Here is a 24438-nt window from a genome sequence, read left to right on the forward strand (position 1 = left end):
TTGTCCTAGTTGGAGCAGTGCTTTTGCCAAAGTGTCAGCAATTCAAACGTGAAAAATGGAGGAAGACAATGGTGCATTTCTCACAATTTTTCTAATAAACTGTCAATCAAACAGCCCAGTGAATGACACTAATATCATATGATGCAGCATTCCATATCAAAGATCTCATCGATGCACCTTCTGCCTTGGCTCAATCTGGGGCCTGTCCTCCCCTCTTATTATCACCATCATCATCCGGACATGAAAGGAGAGAAACAAGTGCTGCACCATTGCCAAGGAGAAACCTTGATCTCCGAGCATTTGCATTCGTCACCTAGTTTCGCTGGATGTATGAACGCGTTACCAAGGTGCTTTCTGATTGGATGGCACAGAAAAAGCTGGCATTCTACTAAGGCTTAAAGCAGGCAGGCTCCCCCGCCCCCCCCATACACACACACACACACACACCTTCTTCAACTGTCACACTCAGTTGGTGGCACTAGAGGGCAGTCAACTCTGTTGGTTGTTGGTGAGGAGGCATCTACAGGATTTTCATTAGGAGAAATAGGAGGGAGCAGCACACAAAAACACATCCATACATATATAATTCATTTATTAATTTGTGTTGATTCCTTTAAATTATACTAAGAGCTTAATATCCCACCTTTGCAGTAATGGAAGCACAGATGGGGCTGTGCATAGTGCTGCTGCTTTTGTTAATAAATTTGTTTCACAGTACAGTTTTGATTTAACCACAATATTTTTGTAATAAGTAGTAGACTATATATGCAAGAGGTACAATAATTAGAGCATGCTGCTTTTCAAAAAATAATATAAAGCCAAAGGAAATTGCATTTAAATAGTATAGATAAATAAAATTAATGCCAACAAATGCTCCTGCTCAGTGTTAAAGGTTGATGCCAAAAGTGTTCGTTTCTGTGCCAGTATTTATGAAAGGACACAAAAGATGCACCATTGTTCAGATGCGGGCGAGGATGATAAGCTGTACTCAACATAGGTCGTTTTAATTCTCATATAAAAGGTGTCAGGTAAATTCTAATAAGCTAAGTCTATGTGTAATTACAAAAAATGAAAATAGGGTTTGTTTACTGTAAGCTGTAAAGAGAGGCAATGCATTTTAATGTAAATAAATGAATTCATACAGACACACGCTCTTGTGAAGAAGCTGTACTATAGCTCTGTCTGTGGCACAGTGTCTATCAGGAAGCTGCTAATTAAAGGCCTACAACAATGAAGCACGGAAACCCCAAAGGAACAATGTTCATCTGGAGAAGAATTAATGTAAAAGCAGTGGTGATTACCATGAGGGCAGTCAGCCATTTCATATTTCTAGTACGAGGCAGTGGACCTCAAATTTGAACCATGACAAGATTTAAATGTACTTTGCTTGGTCAGAGGATTATCTCTGTTTCTTCCTTCTTTTTTTTCCCTTCTGGTGCAACTTTTACTTAATTGGGTCGTAAAACGGGCAGCTTTATAACTGAACAATATTTTCCATATTCACGAATGAGAATGATGAATGGGTCAGAATCACTGTCTGCGACTCTGGTGGAACATTCACAAAAATGCATTTAAATACTTTGTGTATCATGTTTTGTGTGTGTGTGTGTGTGTGTGTGTGTGTGTGTATCGACCATTGGAAAAAAAAAACAGTTTATCCTGTTATCTTCTTTGTGTATTATTTCCTCCTGTTATTTTCTATTCCTCATGTGAAAATTTTCTTTGTCATAATTTTCTTTGAGCGTTGCAGCATAAATGGACTGTAAATTGTTCCTAAATTTGCACTGTGTCAAAAAGATCACATCTTTATCAACAAAATTATTACTTGAATGTTGAATGATGTCTTTGTTTTTCATGCTTTGTAAAAATAAATAAACTTCATAACTATTGTCTCTTTTTGTATGAATTGTCACTTTTCCAGAAGTTCATGGTTTGCTGCAGCTAAAGGTACTCCAGTGTTTTGTGCTTCCTTTTCAGCTGTTGTCATGGTAATAAAAGACAATAATTGCATGTATTACATTTAAGGTGATGGGAACGCACTGATCTCACTCAACCAGTGTGTAATTGGTACTCGTGCAGCAGGCGGACTTGTGTTTTTCTTATTTTTGTCATAATTTTCAGGACCCATTGTATTGAAAGTAAAAATGAAAAACAGGTCAGAGGAGTTCAAGCGATGTAAAGTGTTCTCTTTTAGACCATTCATCACACAAGGTCAGGTCAGTCATGAAGTATAGCTGCTGCTTCTCAAAATCGACATGACGGTGGGATTCTGTGTCAGACAGAAAGCACCCTATTATATTCTCACTCCTCCAGAAGGTCCTTACTTCTACTGGCTGGGCTTGGGGACACAGGCGTGGGGAGGTGGGGGGGTGTTCTGCTCCTCTTCCTGAATTGGAGCTCCACACAGCTCTGTGGAGAAGGGACCTCAGTGAATAGGGCCCACTCAAGAGGAATAAAAGAACCTCTCCACTGGTTTGTTTTGGAAGCTGTCTTATTGATCTGTCTACCTATGAATGAATGCATTGGCCGAATTTCCCGCTCATGTGAAGAATGGCACTCAATGCCTGTGTTAACTGGCCCAATGTTATTCCCAGAGAATAGTATGCATTAAGAGGAGTTTGAAAGTGTAATTGTAATTTCATCCCTCTATATACTCTGCTAACCTTTTCCACAATAGCCCTGGCACACTAAGGAAAGCAAATTGTTGGCCATTGACTGCCTAAATCAATGCTAGTTTGCAGGATGTATTTTATAAATATCATGCTGAAACACAGTTATCGTATTATTGAGGAAAAATCACACAAAGACTTAAGTTTAGATTAAAAAAAAAAAACATTGCTTGGAACCTAGCACAAGCCCTTGAAGAATAAAAAAAAAAAGGTGAATAAATGAAAATTTTAAGGCAATGGTTGAGAAGGACCTCCTGTTTATGAGTGTTCTAGACCACATAACAGCAAGGTTTATAAAAGCCACAACTCTGTGGAATTATACCATAGCTCAAGATCCAGAATGTGAACTTTAGTGGAGTATGTCACCTAGTGATATGCAGATCGATACTGAAATATTAATATCTCCAATACCAGACCTTTACACTCTAGAACTGATTCACAAATCAAACTATCGATACTTTGGTCATTTGAGGTAATGTATATCAGGAACACAGTGGAAAGTAACTAAACTACTGGAATCTTGTCCAAATGATACGCGATAGATGGGAACTACTTCTTCTTCCACCTGGGTCAGTGTGTATTGCGTCACACTTGGCTCACTCAGTCTGTACTGAGCAAAAAACAGAACAGACTAAAGGAGAAAACAGTAAATATGCTATTGTTCCTTTACAAAAACTTGTGAATGAGGGAAAGTGTCTGTGCTGGATGCTTTTGTTTAAGTGTTAAATGTTCAGTATTTTTATGTTTCATGTGAACATGTTCATGTACCATGAATTAATATGCAAGTTTTCATTTTTAGCTTACCTGCCCTAAGCTATTGTCATCTGTTACAAAACTTTCAATTGTCTTCTTCTCCGAAACTACAATTCCGATTGACTTCAAACTTGGTATACAGCTCCTTTATGATGATGTCAACAAAAGTTAGTGAAATTATTTGGATCCGGATCCGATTCTGGATTTAGTGCGACTTTGAAAAATTTCCCCATTATAAGACATAGGAAGTGGATGGATGCAATAACTCAGTAAATATAAATGATAACTAGTGTAAATTTCTACAGTCCAGCCCTGATGGGGAGATGACCAAAACATAATGTCCACATGCTGATCAGGATCTTCTTCTGGATCTGGGAACTTACAGAAAATTGAACATGGGCCGTTATGGGGAAAATATTAAATTGTCTTCTTCTCCTAAACTCCAGTTCTGATTGACTTCAAACTTGGTATACAGCTTCTGTATGATGATGTCAACACAAGGTATTGAAATTATTTCGATCCAGATCGGATTCTGGATTTGGTGCGACTTTGAAAAATTTTCCCATTATAACAGATAGGAAGTGGATTGATCCAATAAATCAGTATCAATGATATCAAGTTGGAATTTGAATTTTTTACAGATCTGATTGGAATATGACCAAAACATGGGCTATTTCTGTAATATAATAAATACACATAACTGGGTGATAATAAATGGCATCTGGATACATTTCCCAAAGCTTTTAATTTGGCCGGTAAGCTACAAGGCCATCGGTCCTATTTTTTTAAATTTTTTTTTTATAACAGTTCTTAATAATTAAACAATAATTATTCTCATGTCTTGTGTTGTTTATGAAGTTATGATTTGAAATAAATATGATTTTCCAGTCATTTAGTGTATTTCTACAAAATATCGGTATCGGATTGGTATCACCGATACCAGTCTGAATTTTACTCGGTATCGGATCAAAAAGGAAATCCATGGTATCGAACATCGTTATTATCACCACTTTTTTTGGGGTGGGGGCACTAACATGTTCAGTGATGAAACCATGCCACAAAAAAATAAGCTCTCAAGTAAAAGCCAAAAAGATAAAAATCACCACCACTTTATTCAAGTAATTGACAGTTTTCACACTCTAACTTGGTATAAAATCAGCGTTGTTCATCTGTTAGAAAATCATTATCTTGTGAGATTCTTTTCTTGTTATGTACAGAACTGTCTAGAACAAGTGAACCGTTTTGTAACACACAACATGCCAACGCTTGCTTATTGTTCTCAGAACCATTTGGAGAACTTACACTGCTGTTATGATCTAAAGGAAAGGAGAGAAAAAGCGGTTCAACAAGAGGGAGTCAGTCGAATGGGCGGTTGGTGAACTGGCACGTCTTTGGTGAGCTGTAATTTCTGAAGATGTCGGTCACTTTCTTGCACAGTACGGATTATCATTAACTTCTACTCAGTTGCTGTCACAGTGGCCAATTGTGAAAGAAATACACAAACTGAGCTTCTCTCTTTGGTCATAATTGCTAGTATCCGAGGAGTGTGACCAACAAATTAATTAATTTAGGAGTAATACAGATTTAGGGATCTTTAGAGTTAATCTGCCGTTCACAAAAATACATACCTAGAGGAAGTCTTCCACAGGACAATCCAATAATCTGTTGTAAAGCTATACTGTATGTGAAGCCTGACATGACAGCAGTCATGATTTAAAGACCCTTCCAAAAAAAAAAGGCATAGTAAAGAACATAATTTATTTAAGACAAAAATCTAAAAGCAGAAATAAATACATGAAAGAACGTGTGTATGTTACTTCATGAAATCAACAATGAATAATAAAACACTTTTCATGGTGACAAATGGAAGAAACAGTGCCTCATCAGGCCAATAAACTCTGAAAGTATCCCAGCTACTTCTCAACTGACAGACTGTTAAAATAAAATTAGAAAAACAAAAGAAAGTTAATCAGAAACTGATTTGTCAAACACATTGTCACAACTGATTTAGGTCATCATGCACTCAAAAAAAAAAAAAAAAAGCTGTTAAAATTAGAAATGTTTACAGGCCCTGACATATCAGTTATTTAAAAAAAAAAAAAAAGAACAAAATACCATTAGGAAAAGTGTGATTTTTGACAGGTACAGTTAGCAGGTAGTAGACAAGGTAAGAGATTAGAAGTGCAGGGTTTTAGGGGGTTTAAATCAACCGGGTGTAGAAAGAATTTTCATGAAAACAATTGGAAAATTAGGCAGGATTGATACATTCATTATGTGCATATTCCCCCATTTAAAGTCGACACAAACTAAGACTTTCAACATAGCAACTCGGAAATGTGAAATAGTGCTGCTGGACTTCTGAAAACATGTTCTGTACAAAACTTGTAGAGCCACAATTCAGCTCTATGACATTAAGAAATGTAAAGAAGAAAGAAAATGCCAGATGACAAGAAGAATGTGACCTGTAATTACTCTGGCACCTTACATTCCTGAATAGACCGGATAACCATGACGGCCCAGTGCTTCATCAGCATGGCTGTTGTGCGTACATTAACCCACCACAAAAAAAAAAAAGAAAAAAAAAAGACAGTATGCGAACACTGAAAATACCGTTATATTCTTTTGTGCACAGCAGCAATTCAAAGCCTCTCTGTCAGTATGGATCTACGGGAAACTGAAGGCCCCAGGGTTGTAGTTTCAGAAACCGATCTACAACTGCTGGAAAAAGGGGGAACACACTCACTTGGCACCATTAAAAAAAAAAAAAAAAATCAAAAGTTTTACAGACCCACATTTGAACCATTAGAAAAAAAATAAAAAGCTTGTTCTAAAACATTTAAAAAGCAAACAGATGGGTAAAACTAAAAACGAAAGAAAAAGGCGTTAGCTTATCAACACTAGTTGACATCATCTCCTCTTGATCACAATGCCCTTTCAGATTACAGCTGACCTACAACAGAGATCCATTACATGCAGACAGACACAGACACGAGCACATACCATGACTGAGCCTTAAGTGCTGTCCTCCCTTTACATCATCACGCTGCTCAAACAGAGCTAAACATTCTCCCGCCTCCTCTAAAATGGCTCAGGTTTTAATGCAAATTAAAAATCACAACTCTATTGGAACGCCTTTCATTCAACACCAGGACTTGTCCTTGATGGCAGAGTCAGACATATTTAAATACACTCGTCTCCAGTCAGCCAGACGTCTTCCCATGAGCTTGACGTCTCCACTCTCTCCTCTACAGGCACAGCTCTTTTTTTTTTTTTTTTTTTTTTGGGGGGGGGGGGGGGGGGGGGGGTCGTTGATTCTCTAGCCATCTTTCGCCAACGGATGCGATTGTCAGCTTACAGCTCATTCCAATAAGACATTTCTGGAATATCCTTATGTTGCTCCTTCCTCCTCCTCCTACAAACATGGATGCATTGTCCTTTTTGCATCATTTTAAGACTTCTGATAGCTTTGAGGTCCGTGGCAATGACATCTGGGAATTTGAGGAAACTGGGCTGTTTTGACCTTAGGATATTAAGAGTGGCCTAGGTGTGGCAGTACTTCTTACAACGTAGTCAAACAGAGAAAGAGGGAGGAAAAAAAAAACAAAGTTAATTTAGATTAAAAAAAAAAAAAATTTAAACCTAAATGTAGTTTCATTGACATTAAATCAGTAGTACTGTGAACTGCGATAGCTCCATGACCCTTAATGTGAACTCCCTTCACAAAAACATTAAAAATATGAAACATCAGAGCTCTACATATCCCATCCCCAAAGTAACTTCATGATATTCTGCTGTAATCCACTGTAAACTCTAGTTTCAAAGGGTCTTAGTGAGCATCAATATAGAAAGAATTTTCCAATAAACAACCACGAGTAAAAAATGTGACTCTTTCTGACATGCATCATGTAATTTAAAGGTTTGGTTAAGGCGTAAAAAGTTTTTAATCACATATGAAGGATATTAAACCACTATTAGAAATTATTTGTCTCCGTATTGGCTCCCCTAAAACTGCCACACCTCATCTGATGACGTGTAATTAGTTGCGATCAGTCCAACATACAGTATTTTACCTTCTACGTTCAAAAAAAACATGACCAATCATTCCGTTACTGTGCCAACAACACTGACAAATACTATTCTAATTTGTAATCAGTCTATATTAAAGTTTATAAATCTTTATTTGCTCTCCAAAAAAAAAAAAAAAAAATGCTGTGGTCACAGTAGTAAAAACAGTGAGAGGAGTTCACAGAGTCGTCTGTGAAGGAAGCACTGCAAGTTGAACCAGGGGCTCTGATGATATGGTCGGTCATTATGAGGTGGACAGAGGGAGGGAGGAGTTGTGGAGCAGAGTCATCAGTAGGCCTCTGTTGCTCCCTTACACTTGCCTGTCTGATCACACTGGTTGCCACTGCTTGGTTGACGATGCTATGCTGCCATTAAGTACTGATGGTAGAAGAGGCCAAAGAGGGATGTTGAGAAGAGGCAGGCGGCAATCCACCACGTAAAGAATGAGAAGAGGCCCCGGAAAAGCGAGGGGCTGAAGACAGTCTGCAGGCCTCCCAGGGCCACTGACAGCTGGACAACTGACGCCCGAGCTCCTGTTTCTACCACTGAAGCTGGTGTTGGGGCTGCGTTTGGTGCTGCCCCCAATGCAGCGTCCAAGTCCATTTCTTGGGTGCAAGGCAGGTCTTCTTGAGGATAGACCACCCAGGAGTGTCCACCTGGAACATAAATAAGGTACGAAGGAAATAGCTGCAGCTTGTGTGAAATGATAAGATCCAAATGTGGGGAAAAAAATAATTTAATAGTCACTCACCTAAGGTTTTTAGCAGCAAAGTTGTATGCAGCAACATCACTAATGGTGCCACATACTGTAGTGCGATTACACACAAGTAGTAAAAAACACGTGCAACCTGAAAGCGATAAGAGGAAACATTATTGATGACTTCATGAAGCAAGATTTTCTAAACTATCAAGTGCCATGACTTTCTAGGTTCATTGAAAAAAAATCTAATATGTATACATATATATGTATGTGTCTGTACATATATTTGAAGGGGGTTTATATATTCTTGTATGCAAGTATGCTGTGTCCAACTGTATAAACTTAAAGGTCCACTACTTGGGGTGGATGGAGTAGGTGGGGGGGCAGTTGGATCGGAACTGTATACAATGGTTTCATGTTCAAGTTGTATGTTATACATTTGAAAATTGAAGATAAAAAAAGACCTTGATCAAAATAAATAAGTAAAATAATAAAATTAAGTTTAAGGTCATCAACTTTATTATCCTCATAGGGAAATTTGGTCTCTGTACTTTATCAGTCCTAATATATACAGTACCCAACACAAGCATTATTAATTAGCATTAGCACTAAGCACATTAGGAGCAGTGAGCTACCATTAAAAGGTGCTTGGGGACCAATTCCAGGCCTTCATCAACACCCTGGTGAAGTGAACTGACAGGAGAATTAACCTACACATATACACACACACCGCCATGTTTTAGTGGCTGTGTGCGACAGAAATGCTAACCACTACATCATCATGTTGCCCCATTTATTCAATTACCTCCTTTAACTATTTGTGTTTATTTCTTGATACAAATGATTATTTAATTTACCATCTTCTGCAGTTCAACGGTACTTATGCGTCCCGCCTCCTTCTTCATCTGGTCCACACCCTTTTGGGCTAGGTTGAGGTAGGCCTGCAAATGTTGTCGCATCATAGCGAGCCGGAGCACACACAGCAGTATGATGGCCCATAACCGTAATGTATCATACGTCTGCTCAGTCATCCTGATATGAATGAAGAGAGATGATGTAGGGATGACAACTTTACTCTACACATCAAAGCATCTGTTCCATCGTTTGGATGGATTTCCATTTTACCTCTCAGGTCACTGTCTCTGCACATTGAGCAGAATTAATAGACAGAAATGAAAGTAAACTTTTCTGTAACTAATACTGTTACTTTTCCTACAGAAGAGATGACAAGCACAAGACTATTACTTTTACTTACAAAGGCACACTCTCCTTTCCCAGAGTGGGGTTCATTATGTAGTCCTTGGTAATGGGCTTCACCCAGAGCAGGACCATGATAAGAGGTGACAGGAAGTTGATATGAAGCAGAGTCCTATAGAAATCCAAAAGAAAAAGAGAACATTTGCTCCATTAAGTAAATTTGTAACAATGGTTTAGTGCAGAATGACAGTTAAATCACGTGTCTCTATAAACCAAACCCTATATAAAGAAATTATACCAGCAAAACAAACAATTATGGGATATAGTTTCAATTGTTCCCATTCATCTTCCACGTATATGCGTTTGGAAAAAGGACATCTTTGTTTTGTACGCTGCATTTTAGTTTAATATAGTAAAAAACAAGGTTGATATTATCAACACTGTCCTCGGTAACGGGTAAGGAGATATCCAAAGCATAGATTTGGAAGGCTTGCAGATAATCCCTGCTAGTGACAGGGTCTGAGGATGTAAGCTCAAGGCAGTCACGAGGGAAAAGGAAGAGGAGGCCATTTTGGAGAGTCTGCTATGCCAAAGTGGATTATCTGGATGTGACGTGCTCCCTGCTCTGTACCCCCTATCATGGTCGTAGACATGCCACCCAGTGAGTTCAGAAATAGAAATGTGCCGTCTTCATCTGACTCACAGGGTGCGCTTTCGTATGTGACACACACACTGAGTAGTCGGAGACAAGTGCAAGTGCAGTAGACTAAGGACTCACAGTACTCCCTGGTCACATTGGATAGTATTATTTCAGCTCTGTATTTGTGGCATATTTGAGCACCATGTGTATTAATTCAAGTGTAAAAAAAACCAAACATGATATAACAAATTGTGAATATGTTTCAACAACACAACCATGACTTTCCACCTCCTCTACGCAATTATTAAGAATAAGTGAGGTATCAAATATATTCAATGAAAAATACATGAGCAGAGCCAAATGTGAAGACGATAATTTCAGAGAACTCACTGTGTAAATTTGGCTGTGGTCAGATTGAGTGCATCTAGGTGCATCTGGGCCAATCGCAGACCAGGGAAAGTTAGAAATGCTCCAATCAGGGAGCAGAGCAGAGCCAGGATCAGTTTGAAGGTGAGTTTAGATATGGGACCCCTGTGAAGGAAGAAACATAGTGAGATACTACAGTAGTTTCATGCATCATTAAGAATTCATGAAGTCAGAGAAAACAAAATAAAGCGATACTGTGAGAATACGGATATTGAACTTACTGGGACTCTAAGCCCTGATGCTCCAGAAACTGTAGAGCACTGTCAGAGAAGTTTGCAAAACCTACAAATGAAGAAATGGTCTAAAGATGACCGATTCTCGAGAGCGAAAACAATACAATTAGGTTACTGAGTCAGCTGATGGGTAATGGGGAATGACACTCACCAGTCTCCAGACCGAATTCCAGGTAGTTTTCAGTGACTATGAGAATGGCCATGGCTTTGACAAAAAAGAAAAAAGCAAAAGTAATGCAGAGTGAGCGCTCGCCTCCTTCCTCCAGCTTAAAGTAGTGTGCCGTTAGAGAGAAAAGGGTCTTACTGTAAGGACAGAGTCAAGGAAAAACAACTCTTGAAGCACACTCAGACTGGTGTATAAAACACACCCAAACAGCCCTGCTGATACATTTTCAATGCCTTTTACAGATTCAAGGTAAACAGGAAAATGTCAGCAATCAAGTGAAACAGTACCGACAAATTTCACCTGCGGCTAATGCATGTTTACAGGCAGTGTGCTAAACAACTACACCTCATAATACTATTAATAATATTACCACTAATAATATTAACAATAATAACAATAATAATAATAATAATAATAATAATAATACAATACTGCTGCGCTACATTGCAGATGCACAGTTTGTGTGGGTAAAAGTACACCCCACTGATGTAACAGTACTTAACACAGTACCTTTGATTATCACATGGCAAATGACAGAACATGTTTCAGAACAGAACTCTGGTGTCCATGGAGATGAAACTCCCTGTTTCTGCTAGATTTCAGGTGACAGCGTGCCAATTTCTGCACTCTTTCATTCCATCCAAGTCTTCTTTGTTCTTCTGACCCTTATTGACTAGTGAGAAAATGGCAACATAACCACTAACTGGACAGGTTCAAACCAGTGCTGAGCTGAAGGGGAGGGGAAAAAAAACACCAGGTTTGACTTATTATAAGGTAGGTGTCTTTTTATATGCAACATGAATGTGCCCTTAAACAAGCGAGTTGTACTAGCTTAACATGTGAGTATTTATACCACGCATTTGTGAATTTAGTAAAAATCACTGGACAGATATGTGATGCTGGTTTTTGCCTTGAAGGGCCAGTGTCATCAGTAAGTGTTATCAGAGCACCAGGTCTGTTCTGCAGGTCTTAAACGTATCATCAGAGGTGACAGAAGAAAACTGAAATCAAGTATCCCATTAACACGTATATAGTATCTCCTCGTCTTCATCTAGCTAGTCCCATTTCATCTGCTCCCTGGTCTGTCCTTTTCCCTAAGCATATCGCTCTGCTGGGCTCGGAAAAGTGGGACTCCAATCTTCAATGTAGGCAGAAATGACACACCATCTGACCGTGGTGAGCTGGGCCCGACCAGAAGGACTGGAAAGATTGATCCCTGTGGTTGGTGGCAAGGATAATGCATATTATTTAACCATCATTCAGGGTAGCAAAATAGCAGGTAGCCGTGGAGCATAAAGGAGCAGGCAGTAAAGCCAGTAGGAGCTTTAGCAGTCATTTTATAGCCTCTAACAGCTAGTGCTGCATCTGTACAATCAGGCTGAAATGACCTGGCCCCTCTTATAGACAAAAAGATGTTTATAAATGACATACAGCATATAGGATGGTGGTTAAGACTTCAGAAGTGGATGCAGAGGAAAACCCTTATACTGCAGTGTCAGATCTAATGTAGTTACAAGCAAAACACTACATAACTACAGTATATTTGCCTTGAATTAATAAACACTTCCACTTAATAAAGCAGGTTTGTTCAGAGAGAAATACAAACCACCTACAGTACACACAGATGTGATGCAGAGCAATTTAAAGTGCAGTACAGTGCTGTTAAAAAAAAGGGAATGTCTGATAAAACGGGCTAACCATGATGCAAAAGCCGACTGCTGTAAGGATACATGACAAAGGCGAGCACAAGCAGGCACCAGACCACACTGATGTTCATCTCTCCTGAGGGCTGAGCCACACTGTAGTAGAGTTCTGTTATTAGATAGACCACAGTTGCAGCCACTGTGAAATCCACCAACCACTGAAACTCTGGGAAGTAGTGCAATGCTGGGAACACAAAGGGAATAATTAAACCCAAATACTCAATAAAACATGTAAGGCACTATACATACACACATGAGAGCATTTGAGTGAATGATCTGCAAGAAATTTTCTTCAACAGACACATATCAAAGACATTTATACCTAATGTGTCCACTTCTGTGATGCATTTTGTCTCCAGCTGCAAGTCTATGTCCTTGGGGACTGTTAGTGGCTTATTGTTGTCTATGTGACCATTGTATTTCCTAGGACAAAGAGGACAGAACAGACAAGGTGCAGGTAAGAGGAAAAAAAAAAGAATACAAATTACAACCAGGAATTTAAAGTAAGGTTAAGTGTACTGTAAATGTATTATGTCCTTTCAAGCAAAGAAATAATAAAACACACAGATGATGGGACATGTTTTCCCACCATTGTCTCAGAACATCTGAGCAGGAATCATGTTTATAGACCATCAAGCGGTAACATGTGTTCAACAGTCTCTGTCATGTAAGCAGAGTAACTTATATGAATGTATTTTACATATTTGAGTAGGTATTAAAAAGTGTGTGTATATATATATAAGAAACACAATTTGGGGAGATAAAATTTTTAGGTGAAAAATGTCAAATTACTGCTCGGTAACATGTGGACTTGAAACGGACATCAATTTTTAAGCTTTACGCAAACATTCAAAACATGTAGTTCTCTACAGAAGTTGATATCAAGTAGGACAAAACCTTTTAGATATTATGTTCAACTATGCTGAAAATAAACTGTGGAGTAAAATATTGAAAAGTCTCTGTTTTATTGACGTGAGAATGTGGTAACATGTGGACAGGTTGCCATAGTAACACGTGGACGACTCTTTACCATTGTATGCATCACCCAAAATGTTGACTTATTCTTTAAAACAACAAGCCAGATATAATCACAATGCTTTATTTAATGTGTTTAATACTAACACAGTGTTATTTACAACTTGTGCTGGTACATACTGATATAGGTAAAGGACAAATACAGAGTAATTTCTCGGTAACAGTTCACAGATAGTCTTTTTAAATGTGACCAGTGTATGAATCCACAAACTTCATCATCCAGATTTTAAATTTCTCAATGTAATGAACAGTCTTTTGCATGTCTTTTTGTTAATTTAATGCAGCCTAGCAGAAGGTTGGGAACTTCTCCTGTACTGTGTAAGTGATATTTTAAAAAGGATAACAGTTCCATAAAACAGAAACCTGTAGCTAAAAAAATGAGCCCACTTAATACCCGATGTGTGCAAATTTACTTTTTCATGTTGATGTTCACTTTTGCTTGATCGGACCTTAAAGTTACCATCACATAATATAAAAAAACCCAGTGAAATACATTCACATTATATCCTTTCATTCTAATGAAAAAGCTACACAATAATATCATTTTAACATATTTGATATAATGCCAATGCAAGCCAACAAAACATATGACGCAAGATCTTATTTGTGGAGGGTTTTTTTTAAAATGGAGAAATGTTACATATTAAAGTTTTAAGGTAAAAAGGCGCTGTAAGTTAAGGGTATTTTGGTTTAACAATAGGGTAGTCTGAGCTTTTATACCTAAGCAGAAAATAGGAGTGTACGAGCCCGTTTGTGCTAATAATGTGCTGTTAGAATTATTACTTTTACTGCAGATTATTTGGTAAGAGACGTACGCTTTGCAAATTTTAAAAAAAATGACCTTTCCTACTTATTCTGCAGCAACAGGACTGTTCTGTGACCAAAGGGGGAAGGACACAGGCAGCGCTAAACCATTAACAGCAGGCGAATGGAGGGCTGTTCTTTAGGCTGGAGGAACAGTCTGGTGGGCCTCCTTAGTTTCTGGGCTTTGTTTGTTCAGCCCTGTGTGTGCGCTGGATTCACAGCACAATACCACTGTAAGACTCTAGGGCCAAACATGCCCTGGACAGATTTCATCTTTGAGGCACCTGACAGGAGAAAAAGGGGCTCAGCTTCACCCCTTACTGAGGGAGTCAGACTGTTAACAAAAGGAACGGAGCTGCATGGCATGAGCAGGCAAAAGGACAGTGGTCCATCTTTTTCTTCGAGGGATTACTGAACATGTGGCGCTGGAGAGACTTGACCTGCCTCATACAGGGTCAGAGAAAGGACTTTGGTACAAAACCGTAGCGTTAGGAGTTCGACGCCATGTGGAAGAGTAAGGATTACTTTCAGTTGTGACTTTAATTTAAATTCGCTTTTTAAAAAGGACAAAGGAAAAAGCACTAAATTCATGTGTTCAACATATGGTTCAAACGTCCACCTGCAGCCCTCAAAAAAATTGGAGAGTTGCTTTTTGAATTGCAAAGTAGTCTTGCAGGAAAATCATCTTCCACAATCAAAGCTTGACATCTGACCACTTTGAAGATATAATGCTGTTGGGAAACTTTGATTTCAGAATGGATGCAATCCTTTTAAACTGTCATCCCCTAAAATAGCCTAAATAGCAATGGCTCCAAAAAGCAGGACAAACTTTCCTCACATCCGCAAGACAGGGCCACTTCTAAGCCGAGTTTCTCTGAGCCCCAATGAAGAGCCGTAAAGGAGCAAAACAACAAAAACAGGCTTCTGTCTCCTTACTTCAAACAGGCCTTAAATGAGCCACATAAACACATCAGCTTCATCTCTTGGCTGACATGCCTGTGGTCTCCATCCATCTCCACCGCCTGCTTCTCATCTTTTCTTTCCTCTCTGATGAAAGAGGTGCCTCCTCTGTGCCACTGCATTTTCCCAACCCCCAAACAATAGTCCTTCTTCATCCCACCACCACCAACACCCCCTCCTCACCCGGTACCCCTCCCTTACTACCTACCTGTCTTTCCTCTTCTGTCCTTTTTGTTTCCCTGCTAAGCTCCTCAACTCATCTTCTGTAGGGTGCTGATACCACCGCAGACTGTGAACAAAGGAAAGCAGAGAGATGTGGAATCATGGGCAGAGGAGGAAGAGAGAAAGATAAACCAACAGCTCAAGATTTCCTGTAATACTATCAAATTCTTTGCATTTATTACAACCTCGAGAACAAAACAATTGGTTTTGAGAACTGCATTAGGTTAAGTGATTACGGTTTAAACAAGGGAAATGTACATATACTTGCTTTTTGTGTTCAAAGCTAAAATTGCTTTTACACAACCGCTTAACAGAATAAACACAAAAATCACATTAAATGCTTTTGAAAGCAGTGGGATCAAGTCTCGATTCTTTCAACTCGACTCAAAGCATCAAAAAGAGCTCAGAGATTTATGATTAACTCCCTTACACAGACACACACAAACATTTCCCAAAGTGTTGCCTTACATTAGCGACTAACACATTTAAAAAGCAGAGAAAAGCTTTATAAGAACAAGGTTATTAGTCCTTAAGGACCAAGCTGGATATAAGAGCTAATTTAAGAGCATCCTTTTGAAGACTAACATTCTATTCAACCTCTTTAACTTTGTTTAGAAACCCTCTTGTCAGAGTGTCTTGAGAAGCCCTCTGTGTGATAGACGAGGATACAAGGAGCACAGCTTGTTTTCCCTTGTACATCTATTTATTATGGAAAATTAATTACAAAATATTCTGCAGGGATGCTCCAAGCCCCTCGCTTAGGGCAAAAGTTTTCAAGAAATGTTTCAACAGTGCCCCGAAAAGAAAAAAAAATTATTAATTATTAAGTATGTTCCAAGAATCTGTTTACTGAAAAACATATGTGGCACTAATTAGAGGAAATGAGGCGTGCACTTTATTTTTATGCACCATCCTCTCGGGTCAGCCCAATATTTTGATGCCCTTTGGTCTGTGCAGCATAATTTAATGATTCTTTTTCATCTTCCATCCAGCACATTTTGAACATTCTGCTATCTGAATAAACAGTTTGATCCCCATTGTTGATAAAGTCTCAGACAGCAAGTACAGTAAACTGAACTGCAGCACTTTGAGAAATGGTCACACAAAGCACACACTGGGCTCTACGTTACCTGCCACTGCAAAGTAGCCATCTTGCGAAGGAATAATGAGGTATGATTTTTTGAATTACACTGGCCATTACCATGGTAACCACCAGCTGCACACCGATCACACCCTGTGGATGTGAAGGAAGTGGGGTTGTAAATGACATTGAAATAGTAATTAGACATTGCACAAAGCTGTTAATCAAACACACCACGCAGATTTGACCTGACTGACATATGTGAACACAATATAAAACACAGACTAGTTTACACACAATCCATAAAATGCCCTTTTACAGATTAGAGAATACAGACAGGTTTCAAGTGATTTGTGGTTGTGAACCACAAAAAAGAAAAAAAAAAAACAAGGCTGACGATCCTTAGTTTATATTGTGAGGAAGATGGATATAAGCAAAACAGCTCTAGGCTCAGAGAGCTGAGCTAAAAGTGAGTTTCCACCGAGTGATAGAGCTCAGCTTGGTACAGTACGGTATGGTTTGGAATGGTAAAACCTGGCCAGCCGGGTGTTTCCACTGCCAACCATACCCTCACTTAGCAGGCTGAGTTTATGCCAAATACCTAGCATGACGACAGTGAACTTGACACAACTAACAAGAACAGATGAAAACCAGAAAAACTATGGTTTTATTTTCTAGTTTTTCTATCACCCAATCAATGAACTGTATTGGGTGATGTCAGTGTCAGATAGAAAAGAGACTTGTGGGTCAATTTTCTATTATATAATTCCCCTTATGCCAAATATCCCCAATCCCCAATAAATCACCAAATTAGTCAAAAAAAAAAAAAAAAAAAGTTTGAGATATATATACATAGACACACATATATACACACACACACACACACACATATATATATATATATATATATATATATATATATATATATATATATATAAATAAAAATAAAACACAAAACATGTTATGAAAAGCACAAAAATGTATTAACAGTAATGCACTGCACAAATGTACAAGCACATGATATTACAAATCTATCAATCTATGATTAACATCTGTTATTTACTCAAAAAAACTGTTATTGATTCAAATTCAATAACCTTTACTGCAATCTGTTTTCACCCACTCGTTGGTACATAATTTTTGTTAAAAATATTATTAAACTAATATATGTATTAGAAAATAAATACATAAAACCAATTTTTTCACAATTTTTTCATAATTTAGGGTAGAGTTTATGTCTATGATGTCCAGCAACTATAAAATGAACACAGATTATTTACTCCAATGGCTACATGAATGAATGAATTTAGTAGTTTCTGGTGAAAATTTATAATTATACACATATTTAAGCTTATTATGGTATAGAAATGTATCAGAACATTTTTATTAATATACAGGACAAATTCATATAAGGGGTCAAAATTCTTTGGGGTGGGTCAGTTTTCCGTAGTAGAAAATTGACCCACGGGTCACAATTCTACATAGAAAAGTGACCCGGGGGACAGAATTCTATATGACACCAGTTTAGCTCCACCATATCCGTACTGCATCATTTTCCTATGGACCTCCAACAGACAGGTACCAGGAAATGGTACAGTAGAGGGTGGTTGTTTAGACATAAGACAGCAGAGCCCAAACAGGACAAATTCATTTGACTGTGTAAAGCATAGACATGTACCCATTATATTTCATTCTATAGATATATGCATCCATCCATACACTGCTCTAAAATATATAGGAAAATAAATTACCACATGGATTAAATTTAATAATTGTTACATTACATACATCAGCTCTATTAAGCCCAATTGTAGATACTTTATTAATTGACCAACTACTACTACAACACATGTACAATTACTATCAAGTGTATGACAATCCGTAGTTGACAGTACACCTCACTACCCTCAGTGTGTCCATAAGATTGGACAGGCAGCAGTCCTGTACAAGGTACCCAAAGATTCAGCAATGTAAGGAGCTCAATATCAAACTGGCACACTTGGATCAATATTCACTTAGGCTTAAGAGGCTAGAATCATTCCCATCATGCTGCGCTTTTATCCACTCACTGTAGGAAAAGGTCTGTGGGTTGGCCTATCACTTTAAGTATCAGTAGGAATCATTGGTATCTGTCCCTGCACACACTCAAGCAGAAAGAACCAATTAGCAAACTAATCCCCAATAAAACAGCTTTTGCTTCTCCAACAGCAGCTTTAAGTCTGGACTGACACCTGGGCTGGCACTAGTAGAGTTTACACATGTGATCTCATCACCCAATGTCCTTCATGTTTTCAACATAATATCCTATTCCATCAGATTATAGGCTGTGTATGGGCCTGGCCAAGTGAAAGTGAACATCAGAGTCAATTTATTTTTTCTCTAAAACAATATTTTTGATTACTCAGCATGAAATACACATATCTCTAGTTTCTAAAACTGTGTTAATTTAATTTGTACCTGAATTACAACTGAACATATATGAAAATATATGAGAATACAGTGTAAATAAAGAACAGTAAAGGTTGTAAATGAATGTATACAGCATAAATTCAGAATGTAAATAGCAATGTATAAATAAATATGTTCAAAATGTATGCCTGTGTCTAATCTTATATTTCATGATAAATCAAATACTATAATGATTTTGAATGTTATTTATTATACAAATCAGGAGAAAGATGTGTACTAAATATAGTAATGAAACATGTGTCACCAAAAACTGATAAAATTACCCATAATCTTAATAAAATCTTTATAATTATTATGGTGCATCACACTGAACAAACACCTCACTCTGTTACTTTTTTGGATTCTCACTCTGTTACTATGAATTAACATCTTTTAAAGCTAAAATAAAAAATGATATACTCTCATATTAAGCCAAATATCTGCACTTTCATTGAGGTACAGCACTTCTTGGTATTTTTTCCAAACCTTGAATAACTGCTGTATCTTTTTCCTCACTCTGTTACTTTGTCAGTGATGATAAATTCATGTTTTTATTAAATATTTGGTTATTATTCCTTAATGGCATGTTAAAGTACTTGCTTAGACCTGCAATTCGAGCTATTATGGTTGCTGCTAAATTAATTTTTAAAAACAGACATGGAATGATTAGTATTGCTGCACAGTGCTTTCTCACTCCGTTACTCACTTGGCCAGGCCTGTATGCTACTTTTATGGTAGCTTTAGTGACAACACATGCTACAAGTTGACCGCTACATGTTTTTGATGACCAATATGATGCTGATGCAGATTATACAGGGTGGGGAAGCAAAATTTACAATATTTTGAGGCAGGGATTGAAAGACAGTGTATGACCAATTAGTTTATTGAAAGTCATGAGAATTTATTTGCCACAAGAAAATTTACATAATAGAAAATGTTTTTATTCTATGTGCCCTCCTTCTTTCTCAATAACTGCCTTCACACGCTTCCTGAAACTTACACAAGTGTTCCTCAAATATTCGGGTGACAACTTCTCCCATTCTTCTTTAATAGTATCTTCCAGACTTTCTCGTAATAGTTTTGCTCATAGTCATTCTCTTCTTTACATTATAAACAGTCTTTATGGACACTCCAACTATTTTTGAAATCTCCTTTGGTGTGACGAGTGCATTCAGCAAATCACACACTCTTTGACGTTTGCTTTCCTGATTACTCATATGGGCAAAAGTTTCTGAAAAGGTATGGATAATAGTGTTAGGTATGATTATGACATCAGTATATGTTTGGTTTCAAAACAACTGACGTAGTGCCTGCTGAGAAAAAACGACTAAATGTTCATTATAAATTTTGCTTCCCCACCCTGTATAAAAACCAGAGCACAAGACGCCTAATATGTAATGCCATTATCACACCCTGAGACACTAAACTGTCATCTTTGTTTTGTTTTGTTTTTTTTAATCAGAATACTTTATTAATCCCAGAATATTCCAATTCTGAAGTAAATGTCTGCAGTGCACTTATGTTACATACAGAAATGGAGAGTAATAATATGGTTCTGCTGCGGTCACACTTGCAAGTGTTTGTACTGCATGTGTCTGCATTTATGTTTTTGATTACCAGCCTTGTGAAAGAATGGGCTGATGCCAGTTATCTCAAAATGGCAATTAGTTAGCCAACCAATTAATCGGTCTCTCAGTAGTACATACCATGTAGATTGCAAAATCAATTAACCACAGTGTACATCAATAATATTGGACTAATCAAAGTTCCATTACATCGACGGACTAATGTCATAATAACAATCTACTATTCCGAGGTTCTCTTTGTTTAATGCATTTCTTGTACAATTGAGATGTATTGATTCATTAAGAAACTAGCTTTATGTAAAATGGTGAATTAATGCTGCAAACTGTTAATAAAACTCAGCTTAAGGAGTGATTGACACTGCATGATACAACATGTGTGAGAGAAACACATCTATTGTTTCTTATTATTCTCTAGCATTTATTCTATTCCATCCCAATCCAGAGTCTCAACTGTGATACTTTTGTCAGCTGGACTCTGTGTTTGTCCACATGGCACATATGCAGACAGTACATTTGTATGACATAGAATAGGTCTGACAGAAGACAAGTCACAAATATCCAAAACGTCACAGAGTTCATGAATAAATGAGGATCTATTTCTGTTGCATAGATGTGATTTGGGAATGAAAAGTCTGACACAGACCCGAAAACTAAACTTCACCAGTTATGCCTGTGCTTTCCATGTACCTTTTGTTTTTTTTTTTTGATACACTTCAATTTTGTTATATGCGTGGAGAGGTTCAAAAAACAGGAAATACAATAAAGTGCCTTCCCACATGCTCATTTCATATAAACTATATACTACACATAAAAAAATCTGATTTGAGATAACATTGTTCAATACTGCGATAACAATATGACTTGTGATAAATAAATAAACTAAGTATGTAGGTGCCACCAGCTAAAACAAGGGTAAGTGACAGCTATCTGGGGCTTTATCTGATTGGCCAAACTTTGTGAATGTGTATCTCATGTACACAGGGCTACACTTGATAAGTTTGAATGTTAATGAATAGCATGTGTCATTCACACACATGTTCATGGGATGTATTCATCTCAAATATTTATATCAACAATGAAGAAAATATGATTCCCTGGTTAACATTACAACTGGTAATTACTTAAAAATGTGCTATATTTACAAAAAGGAAACGAGTGACTCAACTGATATGCACATTCTACTGATATTTATAGTATTGGGTCATGATGTTCTCACTCAGACACACAACATTCTTGTGAAAATTAATGGGTTATAGTCTCAACTCTTAGCGCAGCCTTCAGAAGGTTTCTAAAACTAAATACATGTACTTTATATGGTAGGGCTACTTTAATATATTTCAGAGTAATAATCTTTAGCTTGACTGACTAACATATACTGACTTGTAATAAAAAGAAAACAACTAAACATAAATGCTGCTCACAGAGGTTGTTAAATATGGTTCTGAATCAGTGCAATTTGGGGTGTGAAGAGCCACAGAGACAGCAGAGTGCAGGGGGCAGTACGCATTTATACAGTAGACCTAAATTTTGGATTGGTCATGGGGATCCCCAGTGTCACACAGCATGGGGTAAGAGTCAAAACCCAAAGTCAATACCTCTTCTACAGTCACAGGGGGGAGGAGCAGGTGCCATTAAGTTGTCAATTACATACGCTCCGATGTGACACATGGCCAAAGATAACCTCTCTGACTTTTCACTGTGTCAGTAGTGGTCATGTTATATAGGTCAAAAACACATATCCTCAGTTTTGGCAGATGCTGACCACTCTCTGTGGGGAACCTGAAAGGATCTCATGCCTGAGGGAAATTGAGCCAGCATGGACTCCCTTATCTTGCCCAGTCTGCTTGACCCCCTCCACACAACAACCAAATGAAATCTGTGGGGGTTGGAGAGTAGGAGCTGCAGTGATAACCCACCACCCATAAGAGCACAAGTATATAACTATTAGTTTGCCCATGAATCTAACTTTAAAGCAGCAAAACCTCACACTGACCCTTGCCTGCAATATTTCATTCATTTTGACTACATCTCCACATATAGGTGTAAAAGTGTTGTGCAAGAAAAGTACACATTTTAATATCCAGCAGACTTTGCAACTGTTGGAGATACGTATTAACTGTTCCCTTTTGACTGTTATAATGTGGATAATAAAACAATCTAACTGACCTCAATAATACAAAATACATTTTAAAAAAAGAGATGGAATAGACTAACTCAAATCAGGTTTGATTTCCCATAGGTCATCAGTCCTTCAAGTGAAAATTACCTGTACCAAATGTGACCTACTGTGCACGGAGATTAGTGATCAGAAATGTTTTGGGGGAAGAAAAAACTCTGAAAGAAGTGTGGTACTTTTTAACTATTTGGGGCAACAATTACAATAAAAAGGCAACTATGACGTTATCATAACATAAAGCAGCATAACAATGAATATAACTCTATGGTCTATTTCTCTAAGGAGGTTCACTTAATTCCCCTTCACTTTTAAAAAGCTGCTAATTATTATAATGTCCAACAAAGTCTAACAGTAACGAATAGAAACAAAGGGAAGTTAATTAATTTGTATATTTAAGTTAAATTGGTTTTGCAGGTTCTCTGAGGGCATCCTGAGGTCAAACTGAGTAGATCGAATAGGTGAACACACCTTGACTGTTCACAAAGGTATCCTACTGCTATCTGAATGGCATGCTAACTGCTAACTTAGCAAGATTAATTTGGGCTGCCACAGCATTACACCTGCGTCACATTATCTAATATCAGTACTAGGAAACATTAGTTGAAAGTCGATAACCACAATAAATAGTATATACTTAATACATCACAAAAATGCAGTGAACGTTCATTTAGCTACAAGCTAACAGTTAGCAGGCTACAATACAGTGCACTGGCCAAAGAGCTAAGATTAGGCGTCAAAGATGATACGATAATGCTAAAAACAAAACAGACGGCAGATTTTCACAACATATTTAATGCTACTAGTGATGTTTTATCAGTGAAGTGTGCGAAGCCATGGAAACCGCTATGCTCAGGTGCTCGTTGATACACTCACCATGTTGATGCAGTGCAGCTGAAACGGACTCAACCCCGACAACACTGAGCACCCCGAGTCGGAAATCAAGCGGCGAGGCGCACATAAGCCCTTCTTACGATGGTTATGCACAAAATGAAGGGGTTTCTCATTCACTTTGTCACCGTAACATTACACAGATGTGTTACATCGTCAAAAATCAATGGACTCAACCTCGGTTCCCAAGTATTTTTAACTGCAGTAGAGGTCACGCTAAAACTCTGGGTAAGAAGGCGTCCACATATATGCCTGTACGAAAAAAATAATAAATAATAAGAATTTAATCGTTTATAGAAAACATATACGGTGAAAGTACATTAAATTAACATTATAAAAGTTAAGATGGCTCTAAATATTTGTATAATTGATATAAAGAATGTAGTATCTTTAGGTTTTTTTTTACAGGACTAACAAAGGCGACTACACGCGGCCACCAGGACCACTGAAACCGGAAAAGAGCATAGAGACTTCACCACACATGACAGATCTGTACCTGGCCAGTGGAGTTTCAGGGAGTACAGGCAATGATATAACCTCACTTTAGATGTATTTGATCAAATGTTGTGTCTAGTTTTTTTGTTGCAGTGTCATTTAATTAGTACGTAATTAATCTGATTGTATTACAGTGTATATGTGGTGACAGACCGTGTCCTGGTTTCCAAATGAAGGTGACTGAATGGATG

At 37.8% G+C, this 24438-nt stretch overlaps 1 protein-coding gene across 1 annotated transcript; it reads right to left on the reverse strand.

The window, feature by feature from the left end:
* Positions 1 to 4515: 4515 nt before the first annotated feature.
* tmem161b (transmembrane protein 161B) lies at positions 4516 to 23961 on the reverse strand. Its single transcript, XM_030143608.1, has 12 exons — positions 23738 to 23961; positions 16704 to 16807; positions 15560 to 15640; positions 12875 to 12975; positions 12580 to 12736; positions 10835 to 10986; positions 10672 to 10732; positions 10415 to 10555; positions 9443 to 9556; positions 9045 to 9219; positions 8239 to 8335; positions 4516 to 8143 (listed from the first exon to the last, which is right to left on the reverse strand). The coding sequence occupies exons 1-12, from the start codon at positions 23738 to 23740 to the stop codon at positions 7848 to 7850; spliced, it is 1482 nt and encodes a 493-aa protein (XP_029999468.1). The 5' UTR covers positions 23741 to 23961; the 3' UTR covers positions 4516 to 7847.
* Positions 23962 to 24438: the final 477 nt, after the last annotated feature.

This window comes from Sphaeramia orbicularis, chromosome 9, assembly GCF_902148855.1.
Source record: "Sphaeramia orbicularis chromosome 9, fSphaOr1.1, whole genome shotgun sequence".
In the NCBI taxonomy this organism is placed as follows: domain Eukaryota; kingdom Metazoa; phylum Chordata; class Actinopteri; order Kurtiformes; family Apogonidae; genus Sphaeramia; species Sphaeramia orbicularis.